Source organism: Acyrthosiphon pisum, chromosome A1 (assembly GCF_005508785.2).
Source record: "Acyrthosiphon pisum isolate AL4f chromosome A1, pea_aphid_22Mar2018_4r6ur, whole genome shotgun sequence".
NCBI lineage: Eukaryota > Metazoa > Arthropoda > Insecta > Hemiptera > Aphididae > Acyrthosiphon > Acyrthosiphon pisum.
The window spans coordinates 73781149-73803319 of NC_042494.1; the positions used below are offsets into that span (position 1 = coordinate 73781149).

The window sequence follows — 22171 nt, forward strand, 5'->3', positions numbered from 1 at the left end:
AAATCGAATTGGGTTTTGGTACAACTCTAAACGAATGACCGTAGGTACATACATTTTGACTGAATATTTATATAGCATTTTCTATACATCTGACATTTTTCAAATATTTGATTTATTTTGAGCTGTTAACGGACATTTTCAGTTTCCTTTTTTTTTTAGTTTTTTTTTTATTAATATCAATAAAATTTTATTTTTGGGTTTAACAAGCTTGAAAATTAAATAGAAGGTTCCTATTATATTGTTTCAAAAGCAGATGAAAAAAATTAAAAATCCATAGTCACAATTTTGTTTTATAAGCATCTAAAGTTCAAATATTGAAAAAGTACATAAAAATGATAAAAATTTGCAAATTATTTTTAGTAAGAAATTCTAGAAAAATTTTCTTTTTAAATCTATAATTTGAAAATGTAATACAAGATTCCTCATAAGTTTGTCTACCTTCTTCAAAAAAAAAAAATGTCTACAAATAAGTCAAATTAAATTTTTATGAGCGTTTGAAATTCATATTTTTACAACATTTGATATTTGCTCGATTTATCATTTGATGATTTTCTTATTTTATGGTAATTAAAAAACGAATGACTTGTTGATATTTGAAAATTTCACTGAATGTTTATTTTAGCATTTTGTATATACGATAAAATTTTGAAAATAATTTGATTCTTTTGAGCTGTTTACAGACATGGTCAGTTTTACATTTTTTTAGTTTTTTTTTTCTATAAATATCAATAAAGTTTTATCTGTTGGGCCAAAAAGTGTAAACATTTAATACAATGCTCCTGATATATTTTTACAATAGCAGTTGAAAAATATTAAAAATACATAGGCACAATTTTTTTTATAAGCATTTAAAGATCGAATTTTGACAAAATTTATAAAATTTAAAATTGAATAATTATTTTGTAGTTAAAAATTTATAAAATGTTCAACTTGTATATCTAAGGATTGATAATTTAAAACAAAATTCCACGTAAGTAGTTAATTCTGTTACCAAAAAAATCAAAAAAATACATAAGCACAGTTTATTTTCATAGTCATTTTAAGCTAAAATTTGGACGAAATTACATATTAAAAACCTGGAATAACTATTTTAGTTATTTTGTTGTGATTGTATAATATATTGCGTGGGTATACTTGAAACTTGTTAAGTATACTATTATATATCTATGATAGTACCACAATTTGTTGTTGATGTATAACGCGTTATAAGTACCTAATGGATATTGTGATATGATTAATTTGGAATTTATTATTGATACCTATTATAGGTAAATTTTTTTTAATACTATAGATAAGTATACCTATAATTTGTCTAATACCTAGACTGGCAAACCGTCTCCACTCAGAATCGTTTTTCTTATACAGTGATATTATATCATTGAATTCAAATTTAATACTATCCATTATACAGTGATCCACTTATAACCTACTGTACAGCAGAGCGACATCCACTTACCCACCTTTTTGATATTTCACATACCATATCTTGCTTGAAAATGAAAATATCAAAAAATTGCTACACTTAATGTCTAAACTAACAGTACACTATTAAAACCATTGAACAATAATTGGATATTTCGTACGTCTGCAAGACAGATAACAAATGCATGGGTAAAATCCTCCAGTCTTGTAAAGAATACTTTAATTTTTATTAGGAATACATATTCGAATAAATGAGAACTAAGGTGTTCAGAATACGTATTTGAATAGTTCTTAAAAAAATATATTCAGAATACATATTCGAATACTTTTTTTCACAACTAATTTTTACAGTTTTGAATGGTTGGTAATTAACATTTATTAATTAATTATTAAAAATACATCGTAATCATAATTATTTATGCATTTCGACCACATATAAAAATAATTATATCATGGGCCAATATTATATTTCATTCAAAGAATAAAATTAATGTTCATGATAAAACTATTTTTCTGGATTGGAAAAAAGTATTTTTTTAACCTATTAGCCCAGCGTTAACATATAGCAACGTTTATAGGCTCTATTTAAAAAAAAAATTATTTTAATATGAGTGTATTTATAGAAGTTATCAACAATTTAAAACAGTATTGTAACAGTTACATTGACAATTAAAAAAAAAAATAATTTGGGTGCTTATGGGTTAATTAATAAAAAAATACAAATAAAAGTATTAAAATACTTTTATTCAAATACTTTACAAGACTGTGGCATCCTCTTAAAGTACTATCATTATTAGTGGTCTCTTCAATCAAGATATGAAACCATTTCTATACATTTTAATTCATTATATTATATGATTTTTTTGCTGGTAAATGCATACATTCCAAGGTAAAATATATGTAATTTCATTTATTATGTGTTTATTACAATTTAGTTCATGAAGATTATAATGATACGGTAGAATCGTATGCAAGTGTCAAACGTCAAAAGGGTAAATTAAAGAAAGGACCGGCACGTTTGAGAACAACAGGTGTTAATAACGATAACACAAATCAAAAAGGACTAAGGAAGATCATAAAGCGTAACATTAATGTTACAAATTTCGATCAGGTATTTTATGTCCTAATCACATGCATTATTATCCTCTTGGTCAATTTATTATATGACAACTACTTTGTTTCTATTTTACTTTTATGGTGTTCTCCAAAATTTAAATCAATTGTAGTTTAGTTTATTCTTTCTGATTCATAATAGCAATTAATTAATTTTTAATCATAAATGTATATTATTTACATTCCATTCTTCAAAAATTATATTTTCTAATTCCCGATAAGTGCGAGCTATTTAAACATTTTATACTTAAATTATCGTTTAATTTTATTGGTAAATATTACATTTAGGACACTAATAAATGTGTTACATGCTTGATATATTTAAGATACTGAACTACCAAGAAATTCTCAAAATCATCTTGATAACCATTGTGTATATTATAAAAATCCAGTATGATAAAGAACATTTCTACCTTTAAAAATAGTACTATACAAAATAAATCAATTTCAAAAAATGTCTTGTACATAAAAATTTGAATTTAAAATTGCTAATTTTACTGTCTGATATACTATTTTTTTTCATTTGATCTCTGCCACTACATGTGAGCTTGTTTTACCTGTATTACTCCAAATAAAATATCTATTCAATCTGACTAATTATAACTTAACATAAGTAAATGTAATCACAAGCCACATGGTTTGTGCAATAGTTATATTCCAAAGTGTCAATTATTATTTATTAATAAAATCTGATTATTAACTTCAAAATATTTTTAACATCCACGACATTAAAGACTGTATTTAAAGACGAATATTATATATTTAATAATAAAAATTATATTTCTTCAATTTTTAATATTTTTGGACGATTTTGTTATAATTTTTAGGTATTTTCACTGCATTTTTTTTTATAAATTTAAACTAACAGATATTAATGTTATTTAAGTTCTCCAGTTGTGTACAATTTTTGTGTGAATTATTCATTTATTTTTTAATTCAAATAGATTACTTATTTTCTAAAGAGACTGATTTTTCTTGAATTCATAAGACTGATAATTTAATAGCAATTTATATTTTATAGATCTCATATATACTGTATATTTTAGTTTTGTTGGTAACTTCTACTTTTAATTTAAATATATTTTGAGTTTTTAGTACAATAAAATAGTAGCACAATAATTTGCAAATTTACTTTTTTCTTTTACTTAGGCTCATATTTTATTTTATTTGGTAAAGATTTTACATTTAACTATTAAGTACTTTGTATGATAGTATCTAAATATTAATTATAACAATTTTGGCTGAACAATTTATAATTTATTTCCTATAGTTCATTAACATTATTTAATATATGTTTATATTAATAGTTATTTATGAGAAAAAAAATTCTATGAATTATATTTACTATACTTACTTAGTTTTTAATATTTAATTATTCCTTCCAAATTTCCTGTTTAAATAACAATTTATTGATAAGTGATTAATGAATACAATATTATAGTTATTTTATCTTGATATTAAAATGTATAATGGAACGGAGTGAATGTTTTATTTAATATTTTAAAATTTGTTTTCAGTGTTGATTAAAAAGTTTTAATTTAGAAGTTATAAAAATATGAATTGCATAATAGACATCTCATGTTACTCAAGTGTTGCTTGCTAAAATTAGATAAGAAATTTAATTTTACGACTAACTACAAACGTATTTTATTGTTACAATATTTCTTTAACACATTTTGATGATCAATGGTTTACATGATATAAATTAATAAAATAGAGTCATCCGATCTGTCATTATTACGTACTGTGTATTTTTCAAAAATCATTTTAAAGTGCATTAAAAGTTAAAATATCTATTAATAAAACGGATTCCATAATTCCGGACCACTTGTATATGCTGTTTGGTGTCCTTTCTCTAATGTTCATGATTTAAGGCATGAACCATATCTTTACGCTGCCATTCTATTTTGTTTGATAACAATATAGTATATGTGCAATAACCTTGTATATTTAAGCCATGGATAGTTGATCTATATCTTATCCTTAAAGTTGAAGATATAAATTATTTATAATTTTCCCAAGATCTATATAAGCCGCTTTAAGATATGTTTCTATCACTGACAACTGCAGCACTAAAGCTGGGTACCCACCTCACCGAGTCAAATGTAGAATTGAATATATTTTATTGTAAGTAACGTGTTAGCAATGTTTTAAATATACAGAGCACAAACGAAACAATGTAGTGCGAAACCCAGCTTATGAAGACTTTATACTCGCTTGTGTTTAACTTTGTTAATTTTAATATTAGAGTTAATTGAAATATTATCTACAGGGCTGGGATTTTAATATACTAAAAAAATACAAAAGTGATTCAAAACTCAAAAAATGCATTGTAAAAATGACTTATTTTATATAAAAGAATATATTATAAATGTATTTTTGTATTTTTAACCTATTTAGAGGGGTTGATAGGGTGAATTATATCATGACTTCACGGAAATAATTTTCAGGCCTTGTAGGATTGTCTAATTTTGATAACAATTTATTTATCTGAAAGAAGACTTCCCACAGGCCGCATCAAACTCCAATTTTTTATTGTATTTCAAATAATGGTATGATATAATTTGTAAAAAAAAAACGCTTAAAATTGTATTATTTTTGAAGAGATATTAGATAGTTTGAGATTGAAATATTGAAATACAGAGTTTGATGCGGCCTGTAGAATATTACTGTCAATTAGTTTTAAAAAAAAAAATTATCAAGTTTGGTTAATTCTACAGAACAGGATCATTATTTCCTTAGTAGAAAATTACATTGGTACCGAACGCCTTAAATAAGTATTATTCGTTAAGTATAAATTTAAAAAAAAATTGTACAGACAGCTAGATCTCATTGAATTTTCTGTTGACGTCACCAACTCGTTATCTAGGTTTTAACATTTCAGCTATTGTTTAATAATATAATACGAATTATGAGTACCTACTTAATAATCTGTTATATTTATATAAAAATCATGTTACTGTGTAAGAATCTTTTAATAACATTTCAAATTCGTATTTTGTACCTAAAAACTCTAAAATGCCCTAAAAATTTAAGAAAATGAAACCGAAACTAAAAAATGTCAAATACACTTTCATATTCTTATTCAAAAGTACATAAAAAAACATTTGTGACAATAAGTTTTGGAAAACAATGCATTGAAACCCCAACCCTAATTATCTTTTAACTATCCTTTTTATATTTAAAAATAAAAAAGGGGGAAAATAGGGTACGAAAAGTGTAAAGTGTACTAAATCATTATGTATATCATTAATTTAGTAGAAAATTAATAAAGTGTTAAATTTAAATTCAATGATAAGACCAATTTAATCTAATACTAAAAATATAGTAAAACTAATTATTTTGAAAATTAAATTTGCCACATTATGAGTTGAGTAAACTGGAAGCAACACATGAGTGAATAATAGTTTCTTAAACTCTTTACTGTGGTTATTACTTATTGATAGTTATGTAATGTTTACCAATCAGGTGAGCAGATATATATATATAATACTTTGAAAATAAAATCACAATTAATGTATATGTTATGTAAACTTATATTAATTAAATAAAAATTTAAAAACATCAGACAATATTATGAACTTAATAGTCTTAGACATTTTAATCAACACTGTAATGTTAAAAATATTTTCTTATATTAAAACAAATAATACTACTTTTTTATTTATGATATTTTGTAGTTTTGTATGATTGGGTTTATATCTAATGTACTAACATTGAACAAAAAGTATCAAATTGGTTTATAATTTATATTATATTTATGAAATTATGTGATTATAATAAAAACAAATTATGTTAATTTGATAATTATAAATTACATTTACTTTTGTGAACAATTAAATATATTATGTCCATTTTACAAAACAGTCTGTATGTTTAATCATAGTTATTTAAACTTTAAAGCTTAAACATTATTTAATATATATATTTTAAAATTGTTTATTCTAAGAATGTAATATATCATTTATTACTATTAATTGTTTGATTTCCTGTCATAAAAAGAATATTTAATATTCTAATTCTAATTTTATGTCAGTTGTAATATAAAATGAAATGTAATATTTTGAAAAAACAATTTAATTTATATTTATTATTTATTAGTCATAATAATTTTTTAGATGTTATTATATTTTATTTAATATTTGTTGTAATTACTTAAGAATTCTTACAATTAGTATTGTTATTTTTATATCATTTTTGTTCGCCCTATTTTTACACTTCATTAATATATCTTGTGTGATCTAAAGGAATCATATGCTAAATTTATAATTTTAATATTTTCTAATAATTATATTCTTATTAATAGGGCTTACAAATATGAACTGTATGTTTTTATTTTGTAAAACGGACATATTGTAAACAAAAATTGTATTGTAGTTATTTGTATTTTGTTCACTCCGTTTCGTGTTTGTTAAACCGTTTTCAAATCTGTAACGTATTGAGAGTAAGCAAACCGAATGTTGTCAATTTTTAACGAAATGTGAATTTTTATATTTTGTCACAGATGTAGGTATCCAAAAGCATTTTCTACAACAAAACAACACCAGCGGCATTTTATTATTATAAAAAAAAAATTAACATTCTCAACTTGGATGACTATCAAACTTTTGACAACTTAAAATGTTTTGTTGTTGCGTTTAAATGTTAATATTATTATTATTATTATTATTATTATGTATACAACTTCCGTACATACCTAGTTTGTGTATTTGTTATTTTTGTTTGTAATTAGATATTATATACCTTTGATAATTATGTTTACCAATTGTAAACTTTTTATACATTTGATAAATATCAAATGTTATTTAATGTAGTAGAAAATTATTGTCTTATATTTGAATTATATATATAGATTATAGGTATACTTACACATATTTAGGTGTCTATTTTTTTTTTTTTTGATTGCCAATTTTTGTTTCTTTTTTATGGATTTGTATTATTATGGTAGCCTAGAGCTTATACAATTAATTTCTATGCTATTAAGATGTGTGATCGAATATACTTTAAATCATTATTGTTCTTAATTACTATTTTTTTTTTTTATCATTGAGTAATGAAATACTTGTAAATATATAAGTGTAAATTATTATTATTATTATGTCACCTAAAAAAATATTTTAATTATTTCAATATAATGCGTGTAATGAGATTATAAGTAAACGTCTGTGATTATTTTTCATGTAGTTGTAAGAAATAAATATATAACAATAAACAAATAATTATGATAATTATATTTTTCATTTATTTCTATTTTCTATTTCAGATGCATAATGATTTTACATGTTCTGTTTTTTAGGTGGATGTATTAATAATTTTTTTTTTTTTTTATCTATTAAATTTTCTTTATATGTACAATAAATCGTATAAATAAAGAAATATATCTATTCCTTTAAGCCTAAGCTTGTGATGGAGTAGAGAGTTAACAATAGTAATAATAGTAATTTAAAATGCAACATTAGAATAAAACAAAAAGATTTAGATAAGTACATCCTTTCGCAAAATGAAAAAAAATTTCTCAATAAGTATATAAAATAAAATAAAATATAAAAAAGAATAAAATAAGATCAATACAAAATCAGTCACATTAGACTATCCAGTTAAAGTTTACAATACAATACAGTACAGTAATATATAAGAGAAACAAAACGACATCATAAAATATATAAGAGAGAAACGTGGAAAGATTCAAATTATTCGTTTTTTAAAAACTCGTAGTGAATATTAATAAAATAAATAAATATAATAAAATAATAATATAATATTATAAATATAATACAATAAATAAACGAAACAGACTAAAATAAAAATCATAATGACTGAAATCACTGAAATGGCGGACTCTTATTTAAGGAGTAATTAATTCTGCAAATAACCATTTATAGACGACTTTTTTATCATTAACTAGACCTTCATGATTATTTTTTTTGTATAGAGTCGGCATCTGATTAAAATTAGTAGAACATAAATAGTCTACAAAAGATTAACCAAAGGATTTTTTTTGTATATTTTACTGGCAAGTTATAAGCTATATGTTCTAAATAAAATTGCAAACTTCTTGTATGTTGTACAAGTTGTAGTAGGTATCTTATTGGTTGAACACATAATTTTATGAAATTCACTTTTGTTGAACCTACTAAAGATTTTCTAATTAGTATTATTCTTAGTATATTATTTTGATTTGTTTGAAGAATTTTTAAAACATTTTATTTTACACCTCCCCATACCAAAAGGCCATATTGACAGATGGACTGATAGAACGCAAAATAAAATTTCTACTGGTAAGATATCTTTTAGTAAAATAAATTTGTGTTATGAGTATCGCAGTTTCCCTACTAAATTATGGATATGGAAGTTCCACCTCAAATTATTGTTGAAGATAATTCCCAGATAGCAAATTTTTGAAACTTGATTAATTTGCTTACAGTTTTGCATATTGCATATCAATTGATTTTGGCAATTGTGAATTATTAGAGGAAACTCGCCATTGGTAATCTTATTTATTGATAACTTCATGTACGTAGTTTTGTCTGAATTCATAGTTCAGCCCAGTTCACTTGTACATTTGTATGTTAATTGTAGACCTTTCGTTGCTTTGAAGTATACCCCTTCCCAGAATTTATCCAAAAATGTAATTAAATTGCATATTTGCATTCATTTGCATTATCCATTTTAAAAATATTTTTAGACTAATAATTTACATACTCATGACACTTCCAGCTGACATTATATTTCTATGCTGTGCGCTGATAAAATTATATACATTACAAATAGAAACCCTTTAGTGCAAGGGTTCTCAACCTGGGGGACACGTACCCCTAGGGTGGCGTGACAAAATTTCACGGGATGGGCGTGAAAATGTTTTTAAAAACACTAAAAATGAATTTTACAAAATTTACTATAATATAAGATTGCACAAATGATATATTGTCAAAACAACCACTCGACGCGATAAGAACAAGTTTTTGTTACCAGTAAATAAATATTACGAATTACGATTATTCATAGGCGTAAAATATACATAAAGTCTTACTTTGATAATATTAAATAAGCTTAAAACAAAATGTAGGAAATGTTTGTGGGGCTATAGACATTTCTGGGGACTTAGCCCCCCCCCTCTATTTGTGTGTATTCGATTGTTATATATCATTGATCATTATATGTTATACATACATCAATCTTATAGTAATGAGAGAGGGGAGTGAACTCATTTAATAGTTTAAAAGGGGGTGTGGACCTCGAAAGGTTAAGAACCCTTAGTTTAGTGCATTCAATTTTTAATGCTGAGTCAGAGAAGGTTTTGAATGTTTCAATCTAAGCTTCTAATTTATAAAAAACATTTGGGTTATGAGCCCAGAAGTTATAAGGTATAAGTGGTTTTATCCCTATGGTTATATTTACATTCATAATATATTATAAGACTTTAGAATATAACATGGATAATACAAGATTTAGAACTTTTTAAATGTCTTAAATCCCTCAGAACCATACTACCTAGGAATTTTTATTCATTTTTGAATATAATTACAACAAAATAATAAAATCAATTTTATCAAAAATTGGTGTTTCTAATTAAAATAAGTGTAAGGAAGTAGTTTATTCTTGACTAATGACTTCCCTCCTAAATACATAACTGTTGTCAAAAAGCTACAATCATCAAACTCTTTGACAGTTCAATGTTTTGGTGTGCATCATGCTGACATACTGTTTGAGATGAGTAGATGACAAAGATTATCCATAGCCCATAGGAAACAAAACTATTGATGCTCTGTTCTCCAAAGCTGTCAAAATGCATAGGCGCAATAGTGGTGAGGGAAGGGGGGGGGGGTTGACAACTCAATAATAATTTTATAGTCTCCCAAAAAAACTGAAGATTTTACACCCCATTGGAATAAATAAATAAACCATAGACCTTATACTAATAGACGGAGCAAGTGTGTAGTTCGGGCGGTCTTGCCTGGCTGCGCTGATCAACAGGACCTGGTGTACTATGCACAAGTACAGTAAACTGTATACAATATATACATAGGCGCAAATAGCGTTTGAGATTTGGGGGACTAAAGACTTACATTGATAATATTGAATAAGCTTAAAACAAAACGTAGGAAATGTTTGGGGGGCTATGGACATTTTTGGGAGGGCTTAGTCCCTAAAGCCCCCCTCTATTTGCGCTTATAAATATATATATATATATCACCATAACACAAATTTCCAAGGACTGTACTACCCAACCCAGCCATCCTTATATGCACCATCTACTAGTATAAGGTCTATGGAATAAATATACATGTATATCAAAATTATTCAGTTCTCCCAAATCTCAAATACAATTTGCGCTTATGTCCTTATGACATATAATTTTTAATACATGTTTTTAGTATAATACATCAAATGTCAAGTTACAGGGGATATTATTTAATTATGTTTAAATCAAAAAATATATTTAATATATACAGGATACATTTAACCAATAATAATCTATTAATCTATAAATTATAAAATAAATACACAAATATATTTTTTTTTTACAGTGAAAAAATGTGTAATAATTTTTAAAATATCTTTCTCTACTGAAAAAGTTAAAAGTACATTTATTTATGATTTTTTTACATTCTTTATATTTTGTTCCGAATATATTTTATCAATTTTTTCTCCTAACTTATCTGCCTTGCTAATGACATTTAAGATGACCAAAATACTAAATAGTTGGAAACTCGGACTTGGTCACTTCAACAAACTGCCTTTAAATTATGAAATTAAATTATGACAGAATATTTATTTAGTATTATATAATACTTATTACTTTATAATAAAGTTATTATATTTTTATATTAAGAATTATTAAAACATTATGTTTTTTTTTTATATTCACATTAATAGTAAATATAACAATCATAATTTTCCATTTACTTATACTCAAATTTTTACTCATAATTTTAATGATCTTCATGTGGTAAATGGTTGTGAGAGTACCCATGAAGAACAAATAGCCACTCATCATTTTCACCTTTAAACATTTCTCCTTTGGCATTGCATCCACTATGTTTCTGTATACACTCTAAATATCTGAAATTAATAATAATTATAACTTATAAATTATCATGACTTACAGTAAGTAATTGATAAAAAATTAAAATTTACCTAGTTTCATCTTTTACACTGACTATTGTAAATTTGAAGCCTTGTTCATCTGAGTAAATATCATAAGAATCTTTAGACTTTTCACTGATATCATCATCATCAGAGTAAACATCATCATTTAAGTCATCATTAATAGAATTATTCTCCTCATCCCAAAATTCAATATATTTCAATGGTTCACAAGTAGTTTCTAACATTTCATGTGTTGAATTTTTTTTTAATGCACTTTTTCTTCTAGCTTTTATTTTTTCGCGTGCGTATGCTAATGATACTCGGTTTTCAACACCAGGAAAGCTAATTGTATAAAAGTAAACACAAATATCAATACAGATATAATTTTTGAATAGTTTATTTATTAAAACTGAACATACTTAACTAATTCTTCATCATATAATTTCTTTGGTTTACTGTCATCTTCCAAACATTTAAGCATTATCTTTTCAAGAAAAATAGCGGCTTGAAACTCTTCGTCACTCAATGGCGAATGATTGTGTTCTCCAGTAAACTCTAACATTGTAGTATCATTCTCAACTGATATTGAGCCTTTAACTAAACATTTTAATTTTGTATTCATTTGACACCATGCAAATCTATGAAAGATGGTTTAAATAATTAGAATTGTAAATAATTATAAAACATATGCTTCAGTCTTACTTTCTTCCTTTCCTTAATGAATATAAAAATCCTATTTCATCTCTATATAGTGTATACCCATCCCACATGACAATTCCATCTGAAATAACTGATACACTAACTAGTTTAACTTCCCCAGATACTTTAGGAGGTTGTCTTGTTCTTGCCATACTCCGCCATGCCATTCGATAAGGAATTTTTTCTGCCGCATCAAGAAACCTATAGTATATTAAACATTTTATATTATATTATATTATATATATTTTATATTGATACTAATGATTAATAAATAATGATATTATATCAACACAACTATGTACTAAAGTGTGATAATTTAAGATAGTACTATTTAGTTTAGATAGTATTATAGTATGAACAATGATTTTTTTTGTTTCTGTGATCCTTTTTTAAGTGTTATCTGTACTAGGATACTATTCAATAGATTATAGTGGCCCCTAACCATTAATTATAAATTAGATTTTTAAAGAAATAATTGGTTGCCCAGCCAGAAAAAAAATACATTACAATAAGACTAATTAGTCCAATAATAGCCAATCGTCATAACTCATAAACAAAGCAAAACAAAATAAAAATAAAATAGTTCAATCCAAAATGACTATAATCCAATAAAATTTTCTTTCCAACTATGAGCATTTATTATTCACTTTAAAATTTAATAATAATTCATGACTATTTAACACCAAGTTTAACAAAGCCAGTTAATTAGTTTTTAAATCAGATCACAGCATAAAATATAGTTTTAATTTTATTTTTGAGCAGTTTTATAAATGAATTAAATTTTCATTAATTAAACCTTTCAACTTCTTCATTGTAAATCTCTTTGAGATCCAAGTGAAGTTCATTTCGTGCCCGTTCACATAAAGTATTAATGAATGATCGTTCCAATGGATTTCTCTTAAGATCCACTGGTGGATGATTATGATCTTTAGTTCTATATATGACAAATCCATCTCCAGAAGCACGCATAAATCCTCTCGAATGACACGCTTCATCAGTTGCTGTTTTTCTATTTTTGGTACATCTTACTATTCTAAAAATTATTTCAATTAGTGCATCTTACATACATTATTACCTTTAATAAGTGGACGCTACACTCGCATGTGTTGTCTGTCTTACAAATGTAAAATATAACAAAAAATAATTCGTGCAGGAAAGAACCGAGGTTAGACATGAATAAAAAAAAAATTTTCACCACATTGAAATATCGTTTCAATTTTTTCAATATTGGAACTACAAAAAAAGTTATTGAGGTTTGAAAAACACAAAAATAATGGATTAGAACTTTAAAACAATCAGGACTTTTTTCATATAAGTGATATCAAAAAAATAAAAACGATATTTCACTGATAATGTTCCCAACAAAACTTTGTCCAGTGGTCCACGGGCCAACCAAAATCAGTTTTTCTGTGCATCCCCACGGCACTACGTCATAGGACAACCGGTTATGATAGCAGAGTGACCCGCAGATTCGGCGCATTCTCTCGCTGGACAGTGTATATTGTATATAAAATTGGAATCTTAAGTATCACTACTGCCTGAGTGGTTTTGTCCTGCACTATTCAATTTTTGTCATGATGTACATTTGTAAGATGGAGACAATACATACAAGTGTAGCGTCCGCTTAACATCTCAAAAGTAAAAAAAGTGTTACTACTTACTTTCCATTGCTGGTTAATGTATCATTATGGTAATAATAACCTAGTTCATCCAAATATAAAGATGTTCCACGTCGTGTACCAGGTATCACTTTAACAGATAATAGTAATGGTGGTTCTTTTTGTAATACTGAACTGGGTTGATTTTTCAATCTCCTTGTCCGTTGCATTCGTCTGGTAGCATTTGCATAATTAACCACAGTACTAGCAAGTGGATAGCTAAATATTGTTTTTTTATAATTATTATTTATTTTAGTTTTAATAATGTTATTTTTAATTACTTCAATATTTCTTCTGCATAAATAGTTTTTAAAGGAGTATCTTCATCTTGAGCCCTTTCTTTAATAGCATGCAAAAATGCCCTAGCTTGTTTTTCAGCATCACAGTTAGAAGATGGTAAGTGATTGTGACCTCTAGATCTAATTATATTCATTGTTTTTATGTTTAAATGGGCTCGACCCGGACACTTCTTTTTACCCCAAACCACACATCTTAAGTACCTATAAATAAATATATATACATATTTGAAAACTATCAAAAACATGATTTTAATTTATTGGATATATTACTTACTTCTTGTCATTTTTTTCGTTTTGTATTTGATAACTATAACCCATATTATCAAAATATATTGTTGAATCAATTCGCATCTGTAAAAACCCTAATTTTCGTTCAACTTTTCTTTTTTTTTCTTTAGTAGTTGATTCATGACTTAATTCATGTGTTTCTGGATTTTCAATTTCTGAAATACTAATACCCGCTTCTACACTATCATCTGCTTGTTTATATGTATCTGGATTAGCAGTTTCTGGGATACTAATATCTGCATTTACACTATTGTTTTCTTTTTTAAGTGGGATTTTATTATTCTCATTATTATGAGACATGTCTTCATGAACTTCAGAATAGTCAAGAGTAGAAGATTGATTATTATTTAGTATATTTTCAGAAGAAATATCAATAGTTACTGGATTAGAATGATCAGGTGATGTTACATTATATTTCTCTAACTTGTCTCTCAATTCAATTGTTTTGGATTTTTGATTAGGTACAAATTCAAAAAGTTGAGGTTCTTGCCACTTATTACAATATATACAACCTAAAATAAAAGAATATTAAAATGAAGGAAAAAATACTTGTTTTAAAATAATAATACTTACAAAACATATTCACAGTTGCATCTATTTCTTTTTTAACATTTTTTGAAATATTCTCCTTATCATTTTTTTCATGAATAGCTTCGCTTTCAACCTCATCAGTATATTCATTACTCTCCATATCAATTTCATCTACTTCTATCACTTCTATATGATTCTCTGCATCAAATGTTTTAACAGGTTTACATTCTTCGTCTTCACTATTATTAGTAGTATATTCAAGTGGAATATTTTTGTAATCATTTATTGCATCAATAAGTTCATTGTCTTCAATAGGAAATAGTGGGCCTTGCATTTTTTGTGGTTGACGAAACCTCTGCATTCTTCTTGCAGTACTCGAAAATGTTACTTTACCCCTTAGTTTTGGTGTACTATTTCAAAATCAGAGATAATTATTATTAAATGTACAGTAAAAAATAATTAAAAAACTAACTTTTTTATTTCTTCATCAAAAATTGCTCTATTAGGTGTGTTCTCATTGATTGCTCTCTCTCTAATTTTCATTAAAAAGTTTCTCTTTAATAATTCTTCATCATAGTTTCTTGGTTTATGTGTGTGTGGTTCACCTGAATGACGAATCATGTTGTCATAATTTCTAATAACAGCTCTAGCTGGGCATGGTTTCTTTTTAATACCTTTTTGAGTACATTTCAAATACCTATATCAAAATATTTAAAATAAAACAAAATTAAATTAATTTAAATACTATTATCATGTTGTCGTTACTTTTTGTTATTTGCAATTTTATGATTATGGTAGGCAAATCCATTTCCATCATAAAATATTGTGCAATTTGGTCGTAGACCTGGAGCAGTTCGAACTGGTGACCAAGTGGATTGAGATTGTTCCGACTTTTTTTTTGACTTAAGCCTTGTTTGAGGACCAGATTTAGGTACTTCTCCATACTCAGGATCATCTGACATGGATATTACACATTTTGATTCATAATTTTCACTAATAGATGGTTCAGTGGATTTTAATACATTCTCATTATCACAATAATTATGGTCTAGACAATGAAATAAAAATCATATTTAAAACCTATTTATCAACTTCAATAAATAGTTATGATTGATTAAAATAGGTATATTTTTGAGAAAAAAAATAATTTATAACTAAATTATATTTTAAGGATTTTAGCCATACTACCTACATAATGTTCAGTAGTTTATTATGTTATTTACATTATTTTTTTGATTTCTACAAATGTATTTATTTGTTTAATGGCAAAGTTGATTTAAATTTGTATGAAACTAAATATCAAGTAAGTTGTAGGTAGTTATATAAGTTTATTTATTTTCTATAAACACTTGGAATAAATAAATTGTAATAATTTATATAATTTTTTATTAGTTATTGATTGCATTAATATATTTGAGGCCTTTTGAAATGAGAAGTTTCAGTTAATTTTTCTGTCCTGTTTTTCCCACAATATGTTTGGGTCACTTGAAAAATTGTATTTGTTTTCCTAATTACTGTACTCTTTACCCATACACAGCATTATCACTTATTGCAAATTTCCTAGAATTAAGTTATTATTATTATTAACTCGTGTTTAAATATAGACACAATTATTTTAATAATGCATTGGTATTTCTTGAAGCCTGAAATCATAAACTAATAAGATGTATAGGTTCTAGGTACAAGATTATTTTGACTAGTTTTAAAATTTGTAGGTGGCATAATGAACAAAAAGTTGGATTTTTGTATTGAGGTAAATTATATAATATTATAATTGTCAATTTATTTTGCCTTGTAGATTTTATTATGCAGCTAATTTTTGATATATTATTTCTAATGAGTAAACCTAAATTGTAAATAATAGCTGTCAATAACAAACAACTTGTTAAGAAGATTTTAAATCTTTTTTACATTCCATTACTAAATACAATAAATGGTCACTTATTAATACATATTTATAATTTATACATTTTTTTTAAGAGGGAAATATCGAGTAGCGTGCCACGTTACTATCACACGATCACTACTATATATAAAACACTAGTTTTTACAAATACCTATAACACAGTTCATTCAATAGTAAGAAATTAATTAATTAAATTTAATGTTAGCGTGTTGTTACTTAAAATGAAACAGCACATTAAGCTATGAATCAAACATATCCTGTAAGTGTATATCTCATATATGAAGAAGCGTGATAGTCAAGTGTGTTCAAACATCAATATATTAAAAAGTAGGTATGTGGAAGCTAGATAAGCGACTGCAATATCTTGTATCTAAATTTTTTTGGTCAAGGGACTCAAATTAATAGTAAATGGTTAACAGATTTTAAATAATAATTAGGTATCCAATAAACACTGGTAGTCATAGGATGTCTTATAATAGGAGTTAATTTCTACAATTGTTTGTCCAATGATACACAAGTACACAACGGTCCTTAAAAACTGACATAATATATTTATATTAGATATATTCCAAAATGATTGGTTATAAGCACTCATAAAATAAGATACTCGTAAAATTTGACGTTTGGTAGTTACACACTTTAGATAGGCAAAGTGCGACAGGCACAAGCCATCAACAGTGAACGTCATTGAAATTTGAAGAATGCGTACAAATAAAATATAAATATAAAAATAAGTGAGAAAATAAGGACATTATTTTGAATTGTATGAAATAATATTATAATATAATTTTAATACCATAATATCTATACAATATTGAATATAGGTATGAACATTGTATTTGTAAAATTTGTATAATTGTATATAATGATAATAGACATTAGACAATAATAATAGTGTATGATGATGATGTATATAATCATACAATTGAATGCAAGGGAAAAGCTCACTTTACCACCGTGTACCGATTTCACGAACAAAACGTACAGTACCCAATAGTAAAAGAACGGTACAACTCTTACCTGCCATTTTTGGTCACTGTCCACTGGGCTATAAGACACGAGCAACTAACGTAGTAACGTCAACGATAGAACAGTTAAACGACGATTTTGCGACCAGCGGGCTTACAAATTTACAAACAACAGACCGTAATAGCGTACCGCGGTCGACGATTCGATCGAAATATCGAATATCAATCCATATCTACGATAACGAGTGTAAAAGACTAAAACCAAACGTTGTTTACTAATAATAATTTTTGATCGACAAAACGAAATTCGCATACATATTACATACAACTTCACGACGATAACGTCAAACCGTCATGTGTCCAGTCGGTGCACATCTCGCGACATGAACGCGAAATACGATTTTTAACACAAAATACAAATAAACAATAGGTTTTTACATGACGTAAACACGTAATCTTCGAAATCGCCATTAAAGCGTAAATCTCAAGGTACGAAGTTCGTACTAATGGTACTACCATAGACCATAGATAGAGATTTATTATCAGGTCTATGGGTACTACCATAGAACTACGAACATAGACCAACCAATGCGATTCCGTGGCTGATGACGTCATACTACTACCGTGATAAGGTTATCTGGTCACTAGTAGTCGCCAGTCGGTAAAAAACCAAAAAAATGGTATTCAAATGTGTATTGTTTATACATTATGAGTATTGAGTACCTATACAGTAACTGCAGTTTTCATTCATAATTTAGTCCGTCCCTAGAAATACATAAAACTTTGGAGGAAAGAAAAACAAACGGATATGTCGAAGATACTGTTAAACATTTAACAAGCTCTGAATGATGACGACAGTAGTACGTCGTATGGAAATGGGTGATAATCATAGATAATATAAGATATTCTTATATTATCTATGGTGATAATTCGGCATCTACCGTTATTAAGAGACCATCAACCCCAAAACCCATAGACTATGTACGTATTCATAGGTAATAATAATAAAAAAGCAGAATTTAAATTATACATTTTATATTGCTTATCTAGGGATGACACATTCAAATACTGGAAAAAAATGATAAATTTATTGATATAATTTTGAATAAGGGATTTTGGTATATTTCTACTTTACGGTACACATTTTTTTTCTTTGAAACTTATCTTGTTAAGTACGCTGAAAATGATGGTGAAGTCAGAATTTGGGGTTCGGACTTAGTTTCGAAGTTATGACACTTCAAAGTTAGTATATAATACGCTTAATAACTCATAAATGTCCCGTCGCCAAGCGGGCCGTCATGGCCCAGTAGTGGTATGATGACTATGCCATGAAAAGTGAACCGAGCTCAAACCCGGGTCTAGGTAAACAGTTTTTTTTACTATTCACGTTGTGTCAATGGTACACATTAATATTAATAATTGTTATTATTTTATTTTAACCTAGGTTCACCCGAGGTGGTTTGCACAGCAAATAGGGGTATATTTTCGATTTGAATGTCTGAGCGAGCGAGTGGCCACGCTGGCAATAAACATATACTTTAAAACAATATTTTTGAAAACCTAAGTTCACCCGAGGTGGCTTGCACAGCAAATTGGGGTATATTTTTGATTTGAATGTTTGAGCGAGCGAGTGGCCACGCTGGCAATAAACGTAAACATTAAAAACAATATTTTTGAAAGCCTGAGTTCTTAAAATACATATTTTAGAAAAAAAAATTTACAACATTTTTTGAAACCTATATTACAATTATTGTTAAAATCTTCGTTTTCCAAAAAAAAAAATACAAAAAATCAACGCACTTATGATGAGTATTGAACGCCGCCATGGGCCAACGATACCATCACTGTGCAACTGTTCTACTTGCGTAAATATTAGCATTATAGGTATTTAGGGGTTATTATATAAAGTTAAAACTTCGATTAGCTATAATTTCGAAAATAACTTCGTGCGCCAAATTCTGATTTCACCAACATTTTTTAAAAAAAAAAAATAACTAAGTCCCCCCAAAAAAAATTTAAAAAAAAGGGTGTCCCCTATAGTAGAAAAGTTCCGGCCATAAATATTGCTTTTAAAAAAAATAAATATTGTGAAAATATTGTTTCTACTTAATTGTAATAATCAAAATGTAATTTTGCATTTTGTACCTATATTATATATTATACGCTTATAATAATGGAATACTTTGTGTTGGTAGTAATTGCTGTGGATATTCACTCAAGAAAGATTGAGTAGGCCAAACACAATGCCTCAGTTTATGGCGTGTATCACAAGATTGGATTCAAAGTTGTTGATTTTTTCAAACTGGTGAATATGATAAAAGTTTATGTCATTGTCATGTCACCTTCATGGTGTAGGTCGAGCTACAAAAAGATATCCACCATTGGTGATTTTTTTAGATAAAATTTTGTAGGTGGGAAGTAAAATTGCACCAAAAATAAAGTTACATTTACCCAAGAACTTAGATAAAAATGAATTTTGTACATTATTCTGTTGTCAAATCAAGTTATAAGTTATTGTGTATTAAATAATAGCATAATTAAAAAATAATTTATAGACTATAAAATAGTTCTGAACTAATTTATATTGAACAAGAACAAACTGTACATAATATTGTAATAATTTATTATATATGTTTGAATTCATTAGAACAATAAATTCAAAATAAACAACGTTAAGACGTACCTACCTCTACATCAGTGTAAGTTCAAAAAGGTGTATCTTTATAAATTGTTTATTATTATATTTATCCAGTAAATTAATTTTTTTAGCATTCCACATAAACGAACGTTGTGACAAAATAACTAACCGTAATTATTTCAATCCTTTTTTGCTCTTTTAGCTATTAATAGAAATGATAAGTTTTTAATTTTTTTTAAATTAAATTTCGCTGAGCCAAAAAGCATGAAAATGTATTACAAGATTCCTCAAAAGTTTTTATTGTAGCTATTAAACTCAATAATATTATTAATTTATTATTTGTCTACATTAACCGTTATCCATATCAGGCAAGTGACCATGTCATACTTCTAAAAAGAATCGTCTGGGTCAAACAATTTTAATGAAAGTATATTATAGTACGTGGGCTACAAATTAAAACAACATATTTTGTAGTTCGATCTCTTCCTTTCTTAAGTTTGTGTTATTATTAACAAGGCCGGATTAAGGTAGAGTCTAGCCATGGGCAGAAGCCCCGGGGCCCTCTCAAGTACCAAAATGAAAAGGATCCAAGCAATTTTAAGCTGATACACATTTTTTAGTGATTTTAAAGAAAAGTTTTACAATATTTTAAAACCCCTTTTTTTTATATATATATATTTTTTACTACACAAAAAAAAGAATTATAAAAGGTGGGTAAGTAGATGTCGCTCTGCTGTACAGTAGGTTTCAAGGGGGTCACTGTATAATGGATGATATTAAATTTGAATTCAATGATATAATATCATTGTATAAGATAAACGATTCTGAGCGAAGACGGTCAGTCAGCCTATGATATTACTAAGTATATTTGATGATATTATTGTGAATAAAGTAATTTATATATAACCTATTTATTAGTTGTATTCGTGTCCCAACTTTGTAAATATTTCAAGAGTTATCCAATAGGTTCGCTATAAGTCCGGGCGAGCCATATTACAACTTACTGTATTTATATTATGATAAAAAAACAAATATTAAATAATAAAATTATAATAATTGATACTTGAAAGAAAGTTGTATACAACTTTGAACTTGTATAATGTGTAATGTATTGTATAGTACCTATTATTTTAATTATTAATTAGTATTAAATATTTATTATTAAGGTAGGTAGGTATAATTATTACTTTTATATTGAAAAAAAAAAGTAATTTATTTTTAACAAGTTAAGTTACTTTATTTTTCTAATTAACTTGTAACTTTTACATATTAAAAAAAATCATGGTAACTTTTAACTTAACACTTAACTTCCATTTTTCTATATTAACTTAACTTAACGAGTTAAAAAAAAAATTAACTTGCCCAGCCTTGGAAATCACCAGTAGCTACTAAGTACAAGCTATATAATTATTACACTTAAACATACATAATATTTATTAAAATGCATATAAAACTACCTCTAGTTATTTAAATCATTTTTGCTTAATTACTTACACAGACTTTCGACAAACCTACACCTGATTCCCAAGTTCTAATTATTTCTGATGTATGAAAATGTA

The 22171-nt window shown here is 26.4% G+C and overlaps 1 protein-coding gene and 2 long non-coding RNA genes across 4 annotated transcripts; 2 read left to right on the top strand and 1 right to left on the bottom strand.

The window, feature by feature from the left end:
• The first annotated feature begins 1893 nt into the window (after nt 1-1893).
• Nucleotides 1894-7764, top strand: LOC107883513. Its single transcript, XR_001679345.2, has 2 exons — nt 1894-2533; nt 7040-7764. It is a non-coding gene; the product is annotated as an uncharacterized LOC107883513 (long non-coding RNA).
• Nucleotides 7765-10934: 3170 nt separating this feature from the next.
• On the bottom strand, nt 10935-18471 carry LOC100161420. 2 transcript variants are annotated; one of them, XM_003243844.3, is made up of 12 exons: nt 18027-18471; nt 15866-16148; nt 15573-15797; nt 15143-15510; nt 14556-15081; nt 14264-14482; nt 13986-14201; nt 13121-13357; nt 12328-12525; nt 12045-12263; nt 11674-11967; nt 10935-11598 (listed from the first exon to the last, which is right to left on the bottom strand). In XM_003243844.3, the coding sequence occupies exons 1-12, from the start codon at nt 18031-18033 to the stop codon at nt 11469-11471; spliced, it is 2922 nt and encodes a 973-aa protein (XP_003243892.1). In that variant the 5' UTR covers nt 18034-18471; the 3' UTR covers nt 10935-11468. The 2 variants fall into 2 exon arrangements, with proteins under 2 accessions (XP_003243892.1, XP_001942676.2); XM_001942641.5 differs by having other exon boundaries at nt 15866-16055; nt 18027-18462.
• A 424-nt stretch (nt 18472-18895) lies between these two features.
• Nucleotides 18896-20432, top strand: LOC107883510. Its single transcript, XR_001679341.1, has 2 exons — nt 18896-18955; nt 20170-20432. It is a non-coding gene; the product is annotated as an uncharacterized LOC107883510 (long non-coding RNA).
• Nucleotides 20433-22171: the final 1739 nt, after the last annotated feature.

Excerpts from the sequence above, each read along its gene's own strand:
- LOC100161420 (XM_003243844.3), bottom strand. Across the intron at positions 15,511-15,572 it reads TTTGATGAAGAAATAAAAAA|TACACCAAAACTAAGGGGTA; the intron begins GTTAGTTTTTTA and ends ATTTTGAAATAG. Across the intron at positions 12,264-12,327 it reads TCATTAAGGAAAGGAAGAAA|ATTTGCATGGTGTCAAATGA; the intron begins GTAAGACTGAAG and ends CATCTTTCATAG.